General features: G+C 42.5%; 1 protein-coding gene across 1 annotated transcript in view; it reads right to left on the reverse strand.

Moving 5' to 3' along the window:
* slc25a13 (solute carrier family 25 member 13) overlaps positions 1-17,419 on the reverse strand; it is a 103,722-nt gene that overhangs the window by 1,393 nt on the left and 84,910 nt on the right. The window contains exons 15-17 of the mRNA XM_078423304.1: positions 10,918-11,056; positions 3,647-3,805; positions 3,484-3,571 (exon numbers count right to left, since the gene is read on the reverse strand). Coding sequence (XP_078279430.1) covers positions 3,484-3,571; positions 3,647-3,805; positions 10,918-11,056 — 386 coding nt within the window. The remainder of the gene's footprint in view (positions 1-3,483; positions 3,572-3,646; positions 3,806-10,917; positions 11,057-17,419) is intronic.

A 17,419-nucleotide genomic window follows, 5' to 3' on the forward strand; every position in this document is an offset into this window, starting at 1 on the left:
AGTTGGAAAGAGTGCAGAAAAGATTCACAAATATGTTACTTGAATTGGAGGTCTATGAGTTATAAGCTTAGGCTTCAGACAAAAAAAGACAAGATGCTGGAGTAACGCAGCAGGTCAGGCAGAATCTCTGGAGAACAAAGATGACCTTTTGGGTTGTGAAGTTTCTTCAGACTGATTTGTGTGTGTGTGTGGGGGGGGGGTGACCTGGAAGGGAGCCAGGGCCCCAAGTCTAACAACTGATAGGTGGATATGAGGGATGGTTGATTGGCCAAACAAATGGAATATGAGGTGCTGTTCCTCCCATTTGCACATGACCTCTCATTGACAATGGAGGAGGCCCAGGACGGAGAGATCAGAATGGAAAAGGAAGTTAATGTAGGGATCGGGATAGCAATCGGGAAATCTAGCAGTTCTTTGCGGACCAAGCGTGAGTGTTTGGCAAAATGCTCGCTTGGTCTCGCCTATCTAAAGGAGACCATATTGGGAAACCAAATGCAGTAGATGAGGTGCAGTAGATGAGCTTAGGGGTCTGAAGTGTGACCATATGCAGTATATAAAATCATGAGGGGCGTGGATAAGGTGACTGATCAGTCTTTTTCACAACCTTAAAATAGAGGGTTTAAGGTTTAATGTAAAAGGAGAACATTTTAAATGGGACCTGCACAGCAGCTATTTCCGCAGAGAGTGGTAGGTGTATAGAATGAACTGCTAGAGAAAGTGGTAAATGTTAATCGTGTTTAAGGGGTCTTTAATAGATAAAGGATTGGAAAGCATTAGAGGAATAATTCAAAGCAGCAAAGTGGCACAGCTGATACAGTGGCTGTTTCACAGCACCAGAGACCGCCAGAGACCTGACTTCAGGTGCTATCTATGTGGAGTTTGTACGTTCTTTCTCAGACTGCATGGGGGTCCTCCCACTTCCCAAAGACGTATGGGTTTGTAGGTCAATGGGCCTCTGTAAAAATTGATCTTAATGTGTAGCTATGTACCTGCACTCCTAGATACCTCTGTTCTATAACACTCCCCAGAGCCCTACCATTCACTGTGTGGGGCCTGCCCATGTTAGACTTCCCAAAATGCAACACCTCACATTTCTCTGTAATAAATTCCATCAACCATTCCTCAGCCCACCTGGCCAACCAGGATCAAGATCCTGCTGCAATTTTTCACAACCATCTTCACTATAGACAATAGGTGCAGGAGTAGGCCATTCGGCCCTTTGAGCCAGCACCACCATTCAATGTGATCATGGCTGATCATTCTCAATCAGTACCCCGTTCCTGTCTTCTCCCCATACCCCCTGACTCTGCTATCCTTAAGAGCTCTATCTAGCTCTCTCTTGAATGCATTCAGAGAATTGGCCTCCACTGCCTTCTGAGGCAGAGAATTCCACAGATTCACAACTCTCTGACTGAAAAAGTTTTTCCTCATCTCCATTCTTAAACTGTGGCCATACCACCCATTTTTGCCATCTGCAAACTTGCTAATCTTGCCATGTATGTTCTCATCCAAATCATGGATATAGATGACAAACTGTAACGGGCCGAACCCTGAGGCACAGTAGTCACAGGCCTCCAGTCTGAGAATCAACCTTCTAACGTCACCTTCAGCTTCCTTCCATGAAGCCAATGAAGGGCGGCACAGTGGCGCAGCAGTAGAGTTGCTGCCTTACAGCGAATGCAGCGCCGGAGACTCAGGTTCGATCCTGACTACGGGTGGCGTCTGTACGGAGTTTGTACGTTCTCCCCGTGACCTGCGTGGGTTTTCTCCGAGATCTTCGGTTTCCTCCCACACTCCAAAGACGTACAGGTATGTAGGTTAATTGACTGGGTAAATGTAAAAATTTTCCCTAGTGTGTGTAGGATAGTGTTAATGTGAGAGGATCGCTGGGCGGCGCGGACTCGGTGGGCCGAAGGGCCTGTTTCCGCGCTGTATCTCTAAATCTAAAATCTAAATTTTCTATCTATTCAGTTATCTATCCTTGATTCCCATGCAATCTAACCTTCCAAAGCACTTTAAAAGAATATGGTTCTAATGTGGGTAAATGGGATTAATATATATGGGCAAAAAGGTCAGGTTGGACATGGTGGACAGAAGGGCTCACTTCTGTGCTGTATGACTTTTATGCCAGATCCATATTAGCAGTTGAAGCACAAACAAGAAGGCTAGTTTATCCAACCCTATTGCCTTTGCAAGCCCAGCAAATTGGGACAGGTAAAATAATGCTAACATCATGTATGATATTTACATAATACACAACCAAAGCTCTTGTTTCAACTGAGACATGTTTGCTCTTTGATGGAACTCAAAACATACTATATGTAATATGTCAAGTAGATGTAATAAAGCAGGACACTTATTATCATCAATAATTTCTAACTTTGAACCCAAGCCCACTAGGTAAGATCATAAAGTGAATTTTTGCACTGTCTAAAAATCATTAGAATATGAAGTGCATTAATTAGAAAAACTTACAGAATTTTGTAATTTATTGCAAGGGGGATTGAATATAAACATAGGGCATCTTTGGAGCACTGTTTATAAGACTGGTCTCCTTACAGTAATAGGCAGGTTGTCTTGTGCAGAGAGTTTCTCGCACTAGGCTTGCATCCACTGTAGAAGGGTGAAAGGCACTTGACCAACAGTCAATATCCTGAGGGGTCTTGAAAATGTGGATGTGGAGCAGATGCTTCCTCCAGTGGGAAAATCTTGAACGAGGGGCATGTCTTAAAAATTGGGTGGCATCCATCTAAGACGGATGAGGTAAGAAAAAATGAGCGTAGTGCGTCTTTGGAACTCTCACAAAGAATGGTAGAAGATTCAATGTTTTTATGGGAGCAGTACATAAATTCCTGGTAAACATATGGGTGGAAAGTTATTGGGAATGATGGGAATGTAGAGTTGAGAGTAGTCATCATTTTATTCAATTGTGGAGCAATCTTCAGGGGGCGTTGCCTTTTCATGATCCTGATTCATGACTCTATGCATCGTGTTCCCATAGAATATATTACATCTGGAATATGTATTTCTCACGGAGCAAGTAACTGATGTACTACTTTGATTCAAAAAGGAAATGATCAGGTTTAAAACTAAACTTCCCTTATTTTTCTATGCTCCAAATAATTCAAATTCAGATGTCAATAACAATGAAATGAAGTCTATGGGTAGTAAATAATGAGAAAAAGGCTTGCATACATTACTGAATAATATACATTGTGTAGTAGTAATGACAACATTGCTTCCAATGTAGCTTGTCATGTTCCTTTTGTAATGCAGTTATCACCATGAACTATGTTCGCATTATCCACAGGCATAACCCTCATTTATATTCTAGTACTCAAAACTAAAATAATGCAAGTGGATATAGCACAAAATAATTTCAACATTCCCTGTTTAACAATCCCATTCAGATAATAGTCAAAGATCCAGAAAATTAAATCCTCTCCAGGAGAGATTGGGGAACAAAATATTAATAATACTTACTTGTGAAAATTAACATGGAACCAATTCTGCAAAAGCTCATAAGTCAACAAAGTAACACCAAACTGTGGTGAGGATCGGAACACACGTGCTTTGAAGGTAAAAAGAGAATGTTACTAAGATAAAACTATGCCAGGTAAATAAAAGTAAAAATGTATCTGCAAACCTGCTGTTCCTTTCCAGAGAGCACCATGACCCTCCTGTTGTAGAATCTTCCAATAACAATCCATCAATCCAGTGTATATAGTTTGACCTTCACGTACAGAAACCTGTAGCCTTGTTTTGATAACGTCAGCGGGTGTCACCAAAGAAGCTGCAGGCATTGCTAATACGGAAAATTGAAAACACTTAAGAATGAAAGAACACATAACAGAAACCATAGCAGTTTTAAATTTGGAACAAATAAGAATAACCTACAGAAAACTTAATGATCATTTGGAAAGACACGCACTAATCAGAGATGGCCATCATAGCTTTCTCAAGCGCAGATCCTATCTGACTAATTTGACTGAATTCTTTGAAGAGGTAAGAAAGTGTATTGATAAGGTCAATAGATACTATTTACCTGGACTTTGGTAAAGTAATTGACAAGGTCCCACATGAGAGACTGGTTCAAAAGGTTAAGGTGCATGAGATCCGGGTAAACTGGATCCAAAACTGACTTGGTAATAAGAGACAAATCAAATCCAATTTATTGTCACATGCACAAGTACAGTGAAATACAGGTGTGATGAAAATCTTGCTCGTGACAGGCACGTGGACTCAGACAATGCACAAAAACATAAATTATACAAGATGGTGAAAAAAGACTGCACATTACTACAAAACACAATTAGAAAACATTCCATGAAAATGCAATAAACAGTCTTACTAAAGTAAGATTAGGCTTGTCAGGTTGCTTTAGGAAAGTAGTAGTTGCTGAAAGGGGTGGTGTGGGATTTCAGACTTCTTAACTGACAGTTGCAGCGAGCAGAGGGCGGGTCATGGGGATGCTTGATAGATGCCACCGTGAACAAATGCCTCATGTAGATCTTTTTGGTGGGAGGGCTATGCCCATGATAGACATAGCACAGAATTTTTCACTCTCTGCAGTCTCTTGCCTTCCTATGCGTTGCAATTGTTATACCAAGCGATGATGCAACCAGTCAGGATACTTTGTACAGTGCATCTTCCAAAGTTATTTGAGTATTCAATGACATGCTGAATCTCTTTAAACTTTTCAGAAAGTAGAGGCTTTGGCTTGCCTTCTTCATGATTACATATATGTGCTCGGCCCAGGACAGCACATCCGAGATGTAGTGCCCAGGGATTTGAAGCTGTTAACTATCTTCAAGAACCATGCGCACAATCAGCATCCGAGAAGAGGCTTCAGGTCTGCTCCTGCGGTTGGATGAAAATAACATCTTCAAAGGGCGTGAAAATATATCAAGGAAAGAAAGGGTCCTTGAGGGAGGGAAAACAGGGACCTCACATTGATAAGTACTTCCTGAGAAGTCAATCAAGTCAGTCGAATGAAGTCCAGTGACTGGAGTCTCACCACAGTTCGCATGGCATCAGCCCCCCTGATGAAGGAAACTCAAGCAGTTATGCAGGCAGAGGAAGATATGGAGCCAATCCAGCCAAGAAAACCAGCAACGGAGAAAAAGATCAGCAGAAGAAAACCCCGTCTGAAATGGCCTGGAGCCTCGGAGAAGAAAGAATGGGAGACCATAAATGCAGACCTGACCAGTATCCTACAAGGTGTAAGGGGTACAGTCGAAAGAAAGCTTGACAAGATGGGGGACATCATCTATGGCTATGGAGCAGAACGAAATGGCATAAGGGTGAAAAAGGAAACGGCACCAGCTTTGGAAAGCAAGTCCAGATGGCAAAAGGAGATGGAATGCCTAATCCGGGAGAGAAGGCAGCTCAAGAAGCGGTGGAGGAAGGCTTCTGATAGTGAGAAGGAGGGCATCAACATTCTCCAGGGAAACATCAAAAGCCATTTAGCAACCCTGAGACGAGCAGAGTCCCTGAGACGAGCAGAGTACCTGCGGAAATCACGAAAAAAGAAAGAACGAACGAGATCACGCTTCTTCAAGGACCCCTATAAGTTGTAAAATCGCTTTTCATCAAAGAAAAGGGAGGAAACCTGAAAACATCAAGGCAGGAGCTGGACGAGCATCTGGAAAGAATGCATGCGGATGACAAGAGACACCTGAAGACAGCTATTCCATCGGACATTCCACCAATTGAACAACCAGAGCACCAGATGGACATTAGTCCTCCAAAGTGGAGGGAGGTGGAACAGACAATAAAGCGGGCAAGAGCATCTTCAGCCCCAGGGCCAAATGGAGTTCCGTATCGACTCTACAAGAGTGTTCCTGATGTTCTTCACTTCCTGTGGAGGCTAATGAGAGTGGCTTGGGAGAAGATAATTATACCCAAAGCATGGTGCAGGGCAGGAGGAGTCCTGATTCCGAAAGAGAAGGAATCCACAGATATCATCCAATTCCGCCCTATCAGTCTCCTCAATGTAGAGGGTAAGATCTTCTTCAGCATCATAGCTCAGAGGATGACCAGCTATTTAGAGAGAAACAAACTTGTGGATACAACAGTTCAAAAAGCAGGCAGCCCAGGGTTCTCTGAATGTCTCGAACATACCAGCATGATTTGGCACCAAATCCAGACTGCAAGAAAAGAGAAGAGAGATCTGCATGTCATTTTCCTTGACCTTGCCAACGCGTTCGGAACGGTCCCTCAGTTTCCTCTGGGCATCCTTTGACTTCTTCAGGATACCAGAGACTATCACAAGCCTTGTCAAGGCTTATTTTCAAGATCTGCAGCTCTGTTTCACCACGCCAGACTTTACCACCACATGGCACTGCATGGAGATTGGCATAATGGCAGGGTGTACCATCTCCCCATTGATTTTTACAATGGCTAGGGAAGTCATCATAAGGGCCTCCAAGTGGGTAGTGGGTGGCGAGCGGCTGAAGTCTGACGTCCGTCTACCACCCATCAGGGCCTACATGGATGACATGACAATCATAACAACAATGGCACCTTGTACCAGGCGCCTTTTAGGGAAACTTCAAGAGAACATCACTGGGGTCAGAATGAAATTCAAGCCATCCAAATCAAGAAGCATTTCTATAATCAAAGGCAAACTGACAGATCAAAGGTTCTCCATTGATCAAGAACCTATCCCAACTGTGTCAGAGAAGCCAATCAAAAGTCTGGGAAGATGGTATGACTCTAAACTGAAGGACACTGATCAGGCAAACGAGTTTAGGCAAGAAATCATCAAAGGTCTGGCGAACATCGACCGATCCATGCTGTCTGGAAAGCTGAAAATCTGGTGCCTGCAGTTTGGATTACTACCTCGCCTTATGTGGCCACTAACCATGTATGACATCACCCTCACAAGAGTCGAGACGATGGAAAGAACAATCAGCTCTTTCGTGAGAAAGTGGTTAGGTGTTCCTCGATGCCTGAGCAGCGTAGGCCTGTACGGTCAGGGGGTATTCCAGCTGCCTCTCTCTAGCCTCACAGAGGAGTTCAAGTGCACTAAAGTCAGACTAGAGATGACCCTGGCAGAATCAAGGGACACTGTCATCCGAGCTGCTGTCCCAACCCTGGCAATAGGAAAGAAGTGGACAGCTATGAATGCGACACAGCAGGCAAAATCTGCTCTCCACCAAGGCGACATGATTGGGCAAGTCCAACATGTAAGAAGTGGCTTGGGGCTTGGCGGAAAGCGACCATGCTGGAACAAGGCATCCTCACTGGAGCGCCGGAGGTTGGTCATGGCCGAAGTCCGCCGACAGAAGGAGTCGAGTAGGTGTGCCAAGGCTGTGTCACAAGCTAAACAGGGTCAGTGGATGAGATGGGAGAGTGTGGAAAAGCGGAAGATCAGTGGAAGGATATGTGGGAGATGGAGGCAAGAAGGATAAGCTTCCTTCTTTTTTTTTTTTTTTTTCCTAGTCAGATGTGCAGCACTTTGGTCAACGTGGGTTGTTTTTAAATGTGCTATACAAATAAATTGACTTGACTTGACTTGACTCCTCATTCGGGCAACCTATGATGTCCTTCCTGGCCCAGAAAATCTCAACCAATGGCTGGGCAAAGATCCATCATGCCCCCGGTGTTCAACACCAGCCACACTTAAGCACATCCTCACTGGGTGTAAAGTAAGCCTCTCCCAAGGACGGTATACCTGGAGACATAATCAGGTGCTCAAATGCCTGGCAGCGACTCTGGAAAGCAGGAGAACAACCAACAATGCCCTGCCGCCCAGAACAACCAACCCAGTTATGCCAATTGCCTTTGTTCGGGAGGGGGAACAAAGGCAACGGAAAATTCCACCAAGGACCAGGTTTGGACAGCTGGAGGCAGCCCGGGACTGGCAGATACTGGTGGATATGGACCAACAGCTTACAGTTCCATCAGAGATAGCCATCACCAACTTGAGGCCTGATCTTGTCCTCTGGTCGAACTCAGAGCATGGTGTATCTTGTGGAGCTCACAGTCCCTTGGGAGGATGCTCTGCAGGAAGCCTTCGAAAGAAAGAAACTGCGATATACAGAGCTTGCAGTAGAAGCAGAACAGCGGGGCTGAAAGCAAAGATCTGCCCGGTATAAGTTGGATGTCGAGGATTCGTGGCAATATCTACCGTAAGACTGATGAAGGACCTGGGGATCAGCGGACAAGCCCTTCGCCAGGCCATCAAGGAAACAAGTTGGGTGGCGGAAGCGGAGTAGCCAGTGGCTCTGGCTGAAGAGGAAAGACCCCATTTGGTCTCCCAAATAAACCGTCTAGACAGATGCAGAGGGGGGTGGTTCTGGGAAGCCAGAATGCACCGCTGAGCCTACTGGAGACGTTGTGGGTTCAATCAGTGAAACGTCGATGAAAGTAGGTGCCCACTTGATAACCCCAATGACGTGAATGCCTAGCCTTTCTCAACATTGGAGGAGCATAGGTGAGTGCATAAGCCACCGGGAGCAAGTTGTCATTTGGCACTTTGGATTTTTAACATTTTGGCCTGTGTATTTGGAAACATTCACCACTGACCAACCAGTAAAAACTGGCAAGTGGTTTCCCAATTTCTCATTTCAATGATTAGCTCCTTGGTTTTATTGATGTTGAGCGAGATGTTCATGTTACAGCAGCACTCATCCAGGTGCTCTCTCTTTACTGAGCTCTGACCCATCACTGCCCATGATTCGGCCAATGACAGCAAAGTGATCAGTAAATTTATACATGGCTTTGGAGTTATACCTAGCCACACGGTCATGGTTGTAAAGAAGTACAGCAGCAGGCCATTGATTGAAGTCTTCTGAAGAGAAAGTGAAGGATCCAAAGGGAGATACAGAAAACCAGGATCTCGGAGCTTGGTGATGAGTTAGGAGGAGATGATTTTATTGACCCCCAAGTTGCCATCAATGTATGTGTGGTTGACTTGCTGTGGCAATAGGCAAACTGAAGTCTATCCAGGTCATTTCTGAGGCAGGAGTTGATTCACACCATTACCAACCTCTTGAAGCACTTCATTAGAGTGGATGCAAGTTCTCCCGGACTGTAGACATTGCTCTTCATGGGTACGCGTACAATGGATTTTTTCCCACAGATTGGATGCCTGCAACTAACGTGTCCCACATTGTTCAGTGCTGGAGCCATTGTTGATTGTAATATATGTGAATGACTTGAATGTGACACAGGAAGCGAGATCAATCAGTTCACGAATGACATGAAGATTGATAAAGTTGGTAAGTAATCTTAGGCATATTGGTGTTTTGGTGAAATAGACAGAAAAATGACAGATGAAGTTTAATCTAGACAAAGTGAGGCGATGCATTTTCAGAGCACCAATGAGACTAGAACATACATCATGATAGGATTTTAGGGAGTACTGAGGAAGAGAGAGGCCTTGGAACACAAGCCATAGAGCCTTGATGGTGGTAATGCAAGTAGACAATGTGGTTAGGAAGGCATACTGGATACCGGACTTCATTAGTTGGGGTATTTAAATCAGAAGTAGAATGGTAATGCTCCGATTTTCTAAAACTTTGGGCAGACTTCAGCTACATGCAGTTCCGGTCACCAAGGTATAGGAAGGATGTGAGAGCACAGGAGAGGGTGCAGTGCAGATTCACCAAATGTTGCCTATTTCAGAGCAATTCAGTTATGAGGATACATTGCAAAAACTCAGGGAGGAATTGAAAGGGCTGGATATCTTACAGCATTTAAGAGGTGACGAATAATATTTAAATCGCTTAAGCATAGAAGGCTATGGACCAGCTGCTGATCGATGTGGTTAATACAGAAAGATGCCACAAGTCTTGGGGAACAGGTTGGGGTTCTGCAGCCATTTAAAATCATCAACGCAAATCTGTTTTAGTTGGGGTAAATGATTCCGGTATGAGATCTAAGTGCAGTAATCTGCCCTCTGCAGCTAAACAGAAACATTTCACAGACATCATATTTCTAATATTTCCAATCTTTGAATACTAAAATTTGAACAAACATCTTGTTCCAAAAACTGGATGTTGTTTCTGGAATGAACCAGATAAGCCTACAACGGTATTTAACCATTGTGGACTTGTACAATGTTTCCCAATATTCAAGTAAATCCCAGTCAGGTCTGCAAAATCACAAAATGTTTTACAAGGTCACGTTATTTCTAGTCAGTTATTTTAAGTCTCAGGCACGGTACAGCCACATTAACAATGCTAATTGTTCATTTCTGAGAACCTCTACAAGCATTATAATCAGATTAGGTGCCAAAATAATGCAAATACATTACTATTTCCAATGGATACAATTATAATAAAAGTACATCTAGCTCAATCCAAGTACTCTCATTCTGGAAGGAAAGAAAAGTGATTGGGAAATATTCATGCTATTTTACATTTGCAAGAGGCCAATTGGCCCGCCAGCTCCACAGATTCATAATATTATCGTGTGTGGTAAAATCAGAGGTTAAGGAAATTAAAATAAACAAATTATAGAAAGTAAACACCAAGGAAGTCATGCACATCGGAAGCATAACACATAAAAATCATATTTCTTATAATTCAACAAATCTCAAGTAGTTGACCTCTTTGCTGGTGTGATTGGTGTTATACTTCTGGAATATGCTCACTTAATAACTTAATTTTCATGAAATAGAATTAAACTTAAATCTTATTAAATGTGACATAAATTAGCATTAAATAACTCACTTGTCTGTTTTTGCCCAAAGGTACACAGCCTGACTAAAGACATAAATCTCTTGTCACAGTGCTTTAGAGCTTTAATTAATTTTCAGAAGTTTTTCCACAAACAAAGGTGGCCATGTAAAATTATTAAACGGAGAACACAGATTTTGCCATCCACCAGTGTTACACAGAATTGAGTCAGAGCAAAAATTTAATTAAGCAGCCACAATATGTGTAAAGGCAAAATATAGGTGCTCACCAGCCAAAGTTCCAGCAAGCAGCAAATTTTTCGAGCTAACCTGCCCAAACTCATCTGTAAAGGCGAGTTTTAAGTGAGAATAACATGGGAAGTAGATAGCAGAGAATGTGATGTCACGTAAAAAACAAGCCTTTGCACCCTGTGGGAAGGAAAATGAAAATTAGTAATTACTATAACTGAGGAAATTAATTAAAACTTGGCTACCACAAAAACTTACAGGAAAAAAAGGTTTACAAGGGTTATTAGACTGTTATTGGTCTTTGTAACATATCCCAAATTATTCTTGGTGATTATAGTATAAACAAAACCTTCAGAAAGTTAAACCCTGCTCAGTCTAACACGTCCACTTTGTCCTCAAACTAAATATTTAGCAGTCCATATGAGTCATTGGGCTACATCCACAACTTCCTGCAATTTCTTTGGCAGAGCTATTACCAAACCAAGTTGTAATGCATTCCAATAGAATGCTTTGTACAGTGCATCCAAGAAAGTTGGTAAGTCATTAGACGTGCCAAACTTCTATCATCTTCTGAGGAAGTAGAGGCACTGGGGAGCTCTCTTCAATTTGCTTGGTCCAGGACAAATAGTTTTATGATATTTATGCCCAGGAACTTAAAGCTCTCGACCATCTGCACTATGGCACTGTTGATACTGACAGGGGTGTGTACACCATCTTGTTTCCTGAAATCAATAACTGGCTCCTTCATATTGTTGACATTGAGGGAGAGGTTTCACAAAATGCTGGAGTAGCTCAGTGGGTCAGGCAGCATCTCTGGAGAGAAGAAATGGGTGACGTTTTGGGTCGAGACCCTTCTTCAGACTGTTGTCAGGGGAGGCGGGACAAACAAAGGATATAGGTGGAGACAGGAAGACAGTGGGAGAACTAGGAAGGGGGAGGGGAAGAGAGGGACAGAGGAACTATCTAAAGTTAGAGAAGTCAATGTTCATACCGCTGGGCTGTAAGCTGCCCAGGTAAAATATGAGGTGCTGTTCCTCCAATTTGCTGTACCTTCTGTAGTAGTCCTCTACAACTGGATCTTAGACTGCCTGATCCATAGACTACAATAGGATAGGCGGCAAAAGCATCCTCCATGATAGTTCTCAGGGCAGTTCGTCGTTGTCTACAACCTCGTTCTGGCAACTCCTGCAACGGCGCTGGTGCAAACTGTAATGGCTCTGCTGTTCTTTTGGATCGATCAGCGACATGGAGAGGGGGGGACTTGCTGCATGGGCAACAGCCTGTCCTTCATATGACATCGCCCAGGCTTGCATCCGACCGCACATCGAAGCTGCTGTAGCCGAGGTTTGGAGCAAGCAGCCAACAACCAGGATGCATCACCCATGGTCAGCCATGACCGAGGGGGGCCTTAGAGATATGGTATACATTTTCCAATAGCAAAAGGGCCAGTAACCAGAGGACATAAGTAATAGTAGTAATAGTAGTAGTAGTAGTAGTAATAGTATTAGTAGTAGTAGCAAGCAGTAGGTTTGAGGGGGATCGAAGGAAGATTTTTTTTACCCAAAGGGTGGTGGGAATCTGGAATGCACTGACTGAATGGGCGGTGGAAGCAGATACTCTCAGAGCATTTAAGAAGTATCTAGAGAAGCAGCTGAATTGGTGTTTGCTAGATGGCTACAGACCAAACGCTAGTAAATGGGATTAACACATGTGGATACATGGTAGGCCAAACGGCTTTTTTTTTTTTTTTTTTAATTTAATTTTTGAAAAGCATATGTACAAATAGAAATAAAAGACACATTTGTTACAGAGTTCTTACATAGCTTAAATTTTTAAAGAGAGAAAATAAAAAATAAAGAAGAAAGGAAAGAAAAAACAAAAAAACTATAAACTATTGGGAAGAGAGAATAAGAGGATTAAAAAAAAGATATAACTATAAAAATTAAAGGGGGTAGATCCGGGAGACAATAACCACAGTTGTACATCCAACCCTTAACTTAAGTTTCAACTTTTAATTTAAAAAATTTATTTTAGTCCTGTGCCAAACCCATTTACTTTTCTAAAAATTCAATAAATGGAGACCATATTTTAAAAAATAACTCAGGTTTGTCAATTAAGGCAAATCTTATTTTTTCCAAATGCAGGGTCTCTGTCATTTCCGTAGTCCACGTTTTAATTGTGGGGGTTATTGGTTTTTTCCAAAATTTAAGTATTAATTTTTTCGCAGTTATTAGACTGTAATCAAGAAAATGTACCTGACTTGTTGTAAAGTTTGTAGTATGTTCTGATAATCCTAATATAATTAATTTTGGATCCATATCCAATTGCTTGTTGATAACTTTAGAAACTATTTTAAAAATCTCCAACCAGGAAAAGAAGAAAAAAAGAAGAGGAAAAAAAAGGCTTTTTTTCTGTGCTGTATGCCTCTATGATTTAATTTTACAACAGCCTCAGAATCTGAACAGGAACTTCCATTTTAAGAAATAGAAATCCTGACCATTCAGAGACAGAATTAGCAGTTTTTCCTCAAAGTAATTTTCAGTTAATGCAAGTAAATTTATATGTAAAAAATAGGCTCTTTAATATGGAACATACAGTTCATTATAAATTACAATTTGCTTACAAAAAATCATGAAATTCAAATTACAAAGCAACTCAGCTTTAATCAGAAGGAGACTGCTCTTCAAATAAGAAACAATTACTATCTTTTAACCATTTCAACTTATAACAGGTTTACAAATGTTTAACTCAGAAATGAATTATTGTTAATCACCACTGGTTAATTACAGGAAATTAGGAAGATTGTGCATAAGCAGCCTGGGTCACTAGGTACGAAATATCAGTTACTTTGCAGATTGTGTCAAAACATTCTGGTTTATCCTCAAGTAAACAGCAAGGATCACCTGGCTGAGAAATAAATTCTGGTTAATGACTGCCTGGGGCAAGGTCTTACAAATATTAGGTGATTGGATCTCTAGCGCCTTTAAATTACATTCAGGAGAAATCTTCTGAAAAATAATTCCCTCTTCCAATCATTTTAATAGTTATGTTTTCTAATCTTAGAATGCTTTTCTGGTTTAACATCATCTTCTCATTTGAACATGTAGTTGTCAATCAAAAACAAAAACTCCAGGTCCACATGTTAGAATGCATTGTTTTCTCAAATTATAATATATGCTCATACAAATTATAACTTGCATTTAGCAACTATTTTAAAACAATACCTAATCTGTAATCTGAATGTTTGAAATGCAATCAGCATCTTTGTGCAACGATGCTTCCAAGACACTGCATTTGCCTCAAAACATACAAAGCAGTAACACTACTATTGTAAGTAATTACATCTGCTTACATAATTTTATTCAAGATAAGGTTTCCTATTTGTAGACTTGCCCAGATGTGATATTCTATACAATGTGACAACATGTACATCCTTAGGTTCAAGCGCTGTCACCGGTAGACAGGCCTGTAACAGCCTATCAAAAGTGCCTGGCGCCGGCACATAGAAAATAGGTGCAGGAGGAGGCCATTCGGCCATTCGAGCCAGCACCGCCATTCAATATGATCATGTACCCCAAAATCAGTACCCCGTTCCTGCGTTTTCCCCATATTCCTTGATAGGTCTGTCTAGCCTTTCCCTCTTTGTGTTTTAATTGCGTGTGTTAAATGTATGTTTTTAGTGTTCTTTAGCTTGTTTTATGTGGGGGGTGGGGAGAACGGGGAAACTTTTTTGAATTTCTTACCTCGACTGAGATGCGATTTTTTTCCCCTATCGTCTCTCCGTCCGCACTGCGGCCTAACATCGAGGAGTTTGCGGTCTTTGCTGGAGACTGATTTTGAGAGCTCCACCGCAGTCACCTGCGGACTTACCATCGCGGAGCTCGTGATCTCTTTGCTGGGGGTCGACCTCGGGGCTCCAACCGTGGGTGCTTGCGGACTTTAACATCGCGGAGTTGCGGTCTCTGGTCAGACACCAACTTCAGGAACTCCAAGCCACGGGAGTTTCGACCGCTCCGACGCGGGAGTTTCGATCGCCCCGATGTGGGAGTTTTGATCGCCCCGACACGGGGGCTTTGACCGCCGGCTGTGGAAGCTTCGATCGCTCCGACGGATGGTTCGACTGCCCCGACCATGGGAGAATAAAGAGGAAGAAGCTTCGACTTTTTTGCCTTCCATCACATTGAGGAATGTGGGGAATCTGCTGTTAACTTATGTAGTTGTGTGTCTTGTTGCTTTTTTTTGGTATGGCTGCATGGTAATTCACATATCACTGTATCTTAATTGGTACATATGGCCTTTGGTACTATCTCCCCCCCTCCCCAATCTTTTCCACTCGTCACTTTTTAATTTCATTTTTCATGTATCTGGTGCTTTATGACTGTTGGCAGATCAATTTCTCTCCTGGGTTAAATAGAGCTCTATCGTATCATATTGTATCGTTCACTGGGATATCATCAGTGTAAAAACAAGAGAGAGAACAAGAAGTCCTAAAGTACTAAAAATGAAGTACTGCATTCAGGAGTACTTTCCTCCCTTCCATTGACTCCATCTGCACTTCACACTGCCTCAGCAAGGCCACCAGCATAATCAAGGACCAGTCTCACCCCTATCACCCCCTCTTTTCCCCTCTCCCAATCAGGTAAGAGCTACGGAAGTTTGAAACTGCATACTCCAGATATAGATTTATTCACAAAATGCTGGAGTAACTCAGCAGGTCAGGCAGCATCTCGGGAGAGAAGGAATGGGTGACGTTTCGGGTCGAGACCCTTCTTCAGACTGATGTCAGGGGGCGGGACAAAGGAAGGATATAGGTGGAGACAGGAAGATAGAGGGAGATCTGGGAAGGAGGAGGGGAAGGGAGGGACAGAGGAACTATCTAAAGTTGGAGAAGTAGTCTGGGTCAAGATGTGGTCGTAGAGCAGGAGGGCAGGAGAAATCACAGAGGGGGAGCAGCGAGAGAGCATGTTGCTAAACTCTCGTCGAAGAGAGGAGAACTTCTTCAAAGTGGACATACCTCGAAGAGAAATCGCAGTGGAGCAACAAGTAGTATAAGAAAATAACTGCAGATGCTGGTACAAATTGATTTATTCACAAAATGTTGGAGTAACTCAGCAGGTCAGGCAGCATCTCGGGAGAGAAGGAATGGGTGACGTTTCGGGTCGAGACCCTTGAGATGGTTTCTTCCCAGCTGTTATCAAGCAAATGAACCGTCCTCTCACCAACTAGAGAGTGGTCTTGACCTACCATCTACCTCATTGGAGATCTTTGAACTGTGTTTAATTGGAATTTACCTTGCACTCAACATTATTTCCTTTATCCTGTATCTGTACACTGTGAACGGCTTGATTGAAATCATGTATAGTTTTTTTGCACAATAAAGAGGCTTTTCACTGTACCTCGGTACACCTGACAATAATAAACTAAATATTTTTAGGCAATTATGTAGAACACCTAATTTCAGGAAGGTGATGCATTGGTTATATTCTGGATTTAGTTTTAGGCTGGTGGATGTGTACCAGTGTGAAAGCATTTTGTGGAAATTCGGTTAAATTTAGCACAGATATGCGGTGACGGTGGAAGGTTGCTTCTCGGACTGGAGGCCTGTGATTAGTGGTGCGCCACAGGGTTTGGTGCTGGGTTCATTACTGTTTGTCATCTACAATCAATGATTTGGATGAGAACATACAGAACAAGATTAGCAAATTTGCTGAAGATACAAAAGTGGGTGGTTTTGCAGATAGTGAAGATGGTTATGAGAGATTGCAGCAGGATCTTGGCCAGGTGAACTGAGGAATGGTTGATGGAATTTAATACAGAGAAATGTGAGGTGTTGCATTTTGGGATGTCTAACAAGGGCAGGACCTACACAGTGAACGGTAGGCCTCTGGGGAGTGTTGTAGAACAGAGGAATCTAGGAGTGCAGATGCATGGTTCCTTGAAGGTCGAGTCGCAGGTAAATAAGGTGGTCAAAAAGGCTTTTGGCACATTGGCCTTCATCAGTATTGAGTAGAAGTTGGGAGGTCATGTTGCAGTTATATAAGACGTTGGTGAGACCACGTTTAGAGTATTGTGTTCAGTTCTGGGCACCATGTTATAAGAAAGATATTGTCAAGCTTGAAAGGGTTCAGAGAAGGTTGCCAGGACGAGAGGGTGTGAGCTATAGGGAGAGATTGAGTAAGTTGGGTCTCTATTCCTTGGAGCGCAGGAGGATGAGAAGTGATCTTATAGAGGTGTATAAAATCATGAGAGGAATAAATCGGGGAGATGCACAGAATCTCTTGTCAAGTCAAGTTTATTTGTCACACACACATACAAGATGTGCAGTGAAATGAAAGGTCACCCACAGTCCAGCAATAGAGCAATAAAAATAAACAATTTCACACACAGTCACAACCAACACAAAACAGAAAAAAGAAACGTCCATCACAGTGAGTCTCCTCCAGTCACCTCCTCACTGTGATGGATGTTTCTTTTTTTTGTTTTGTGTTGGTTGTGATTGTGTGTGAAATTGTTTATTTTTATTGCTCTATTGCTGGACTGTGG

The sequence above is a fragment of the Rhinoraja longicauda genome, chromosome 2 (assembly GCF_053455715.1).
Source record: "Rhinoraja longicauda isolate Sanriku21f chromosome 2, sRhiLon1.1, whole genome shotgun sequence".
In the NCBI taxonomy this organism is placed as follows: Eukaryota; Metazoa; Chordata; class Chondrichthyes; order Rajiformes; family Arhynchobatidae; genus Rhinoraja; species Rhinoraja longicauda.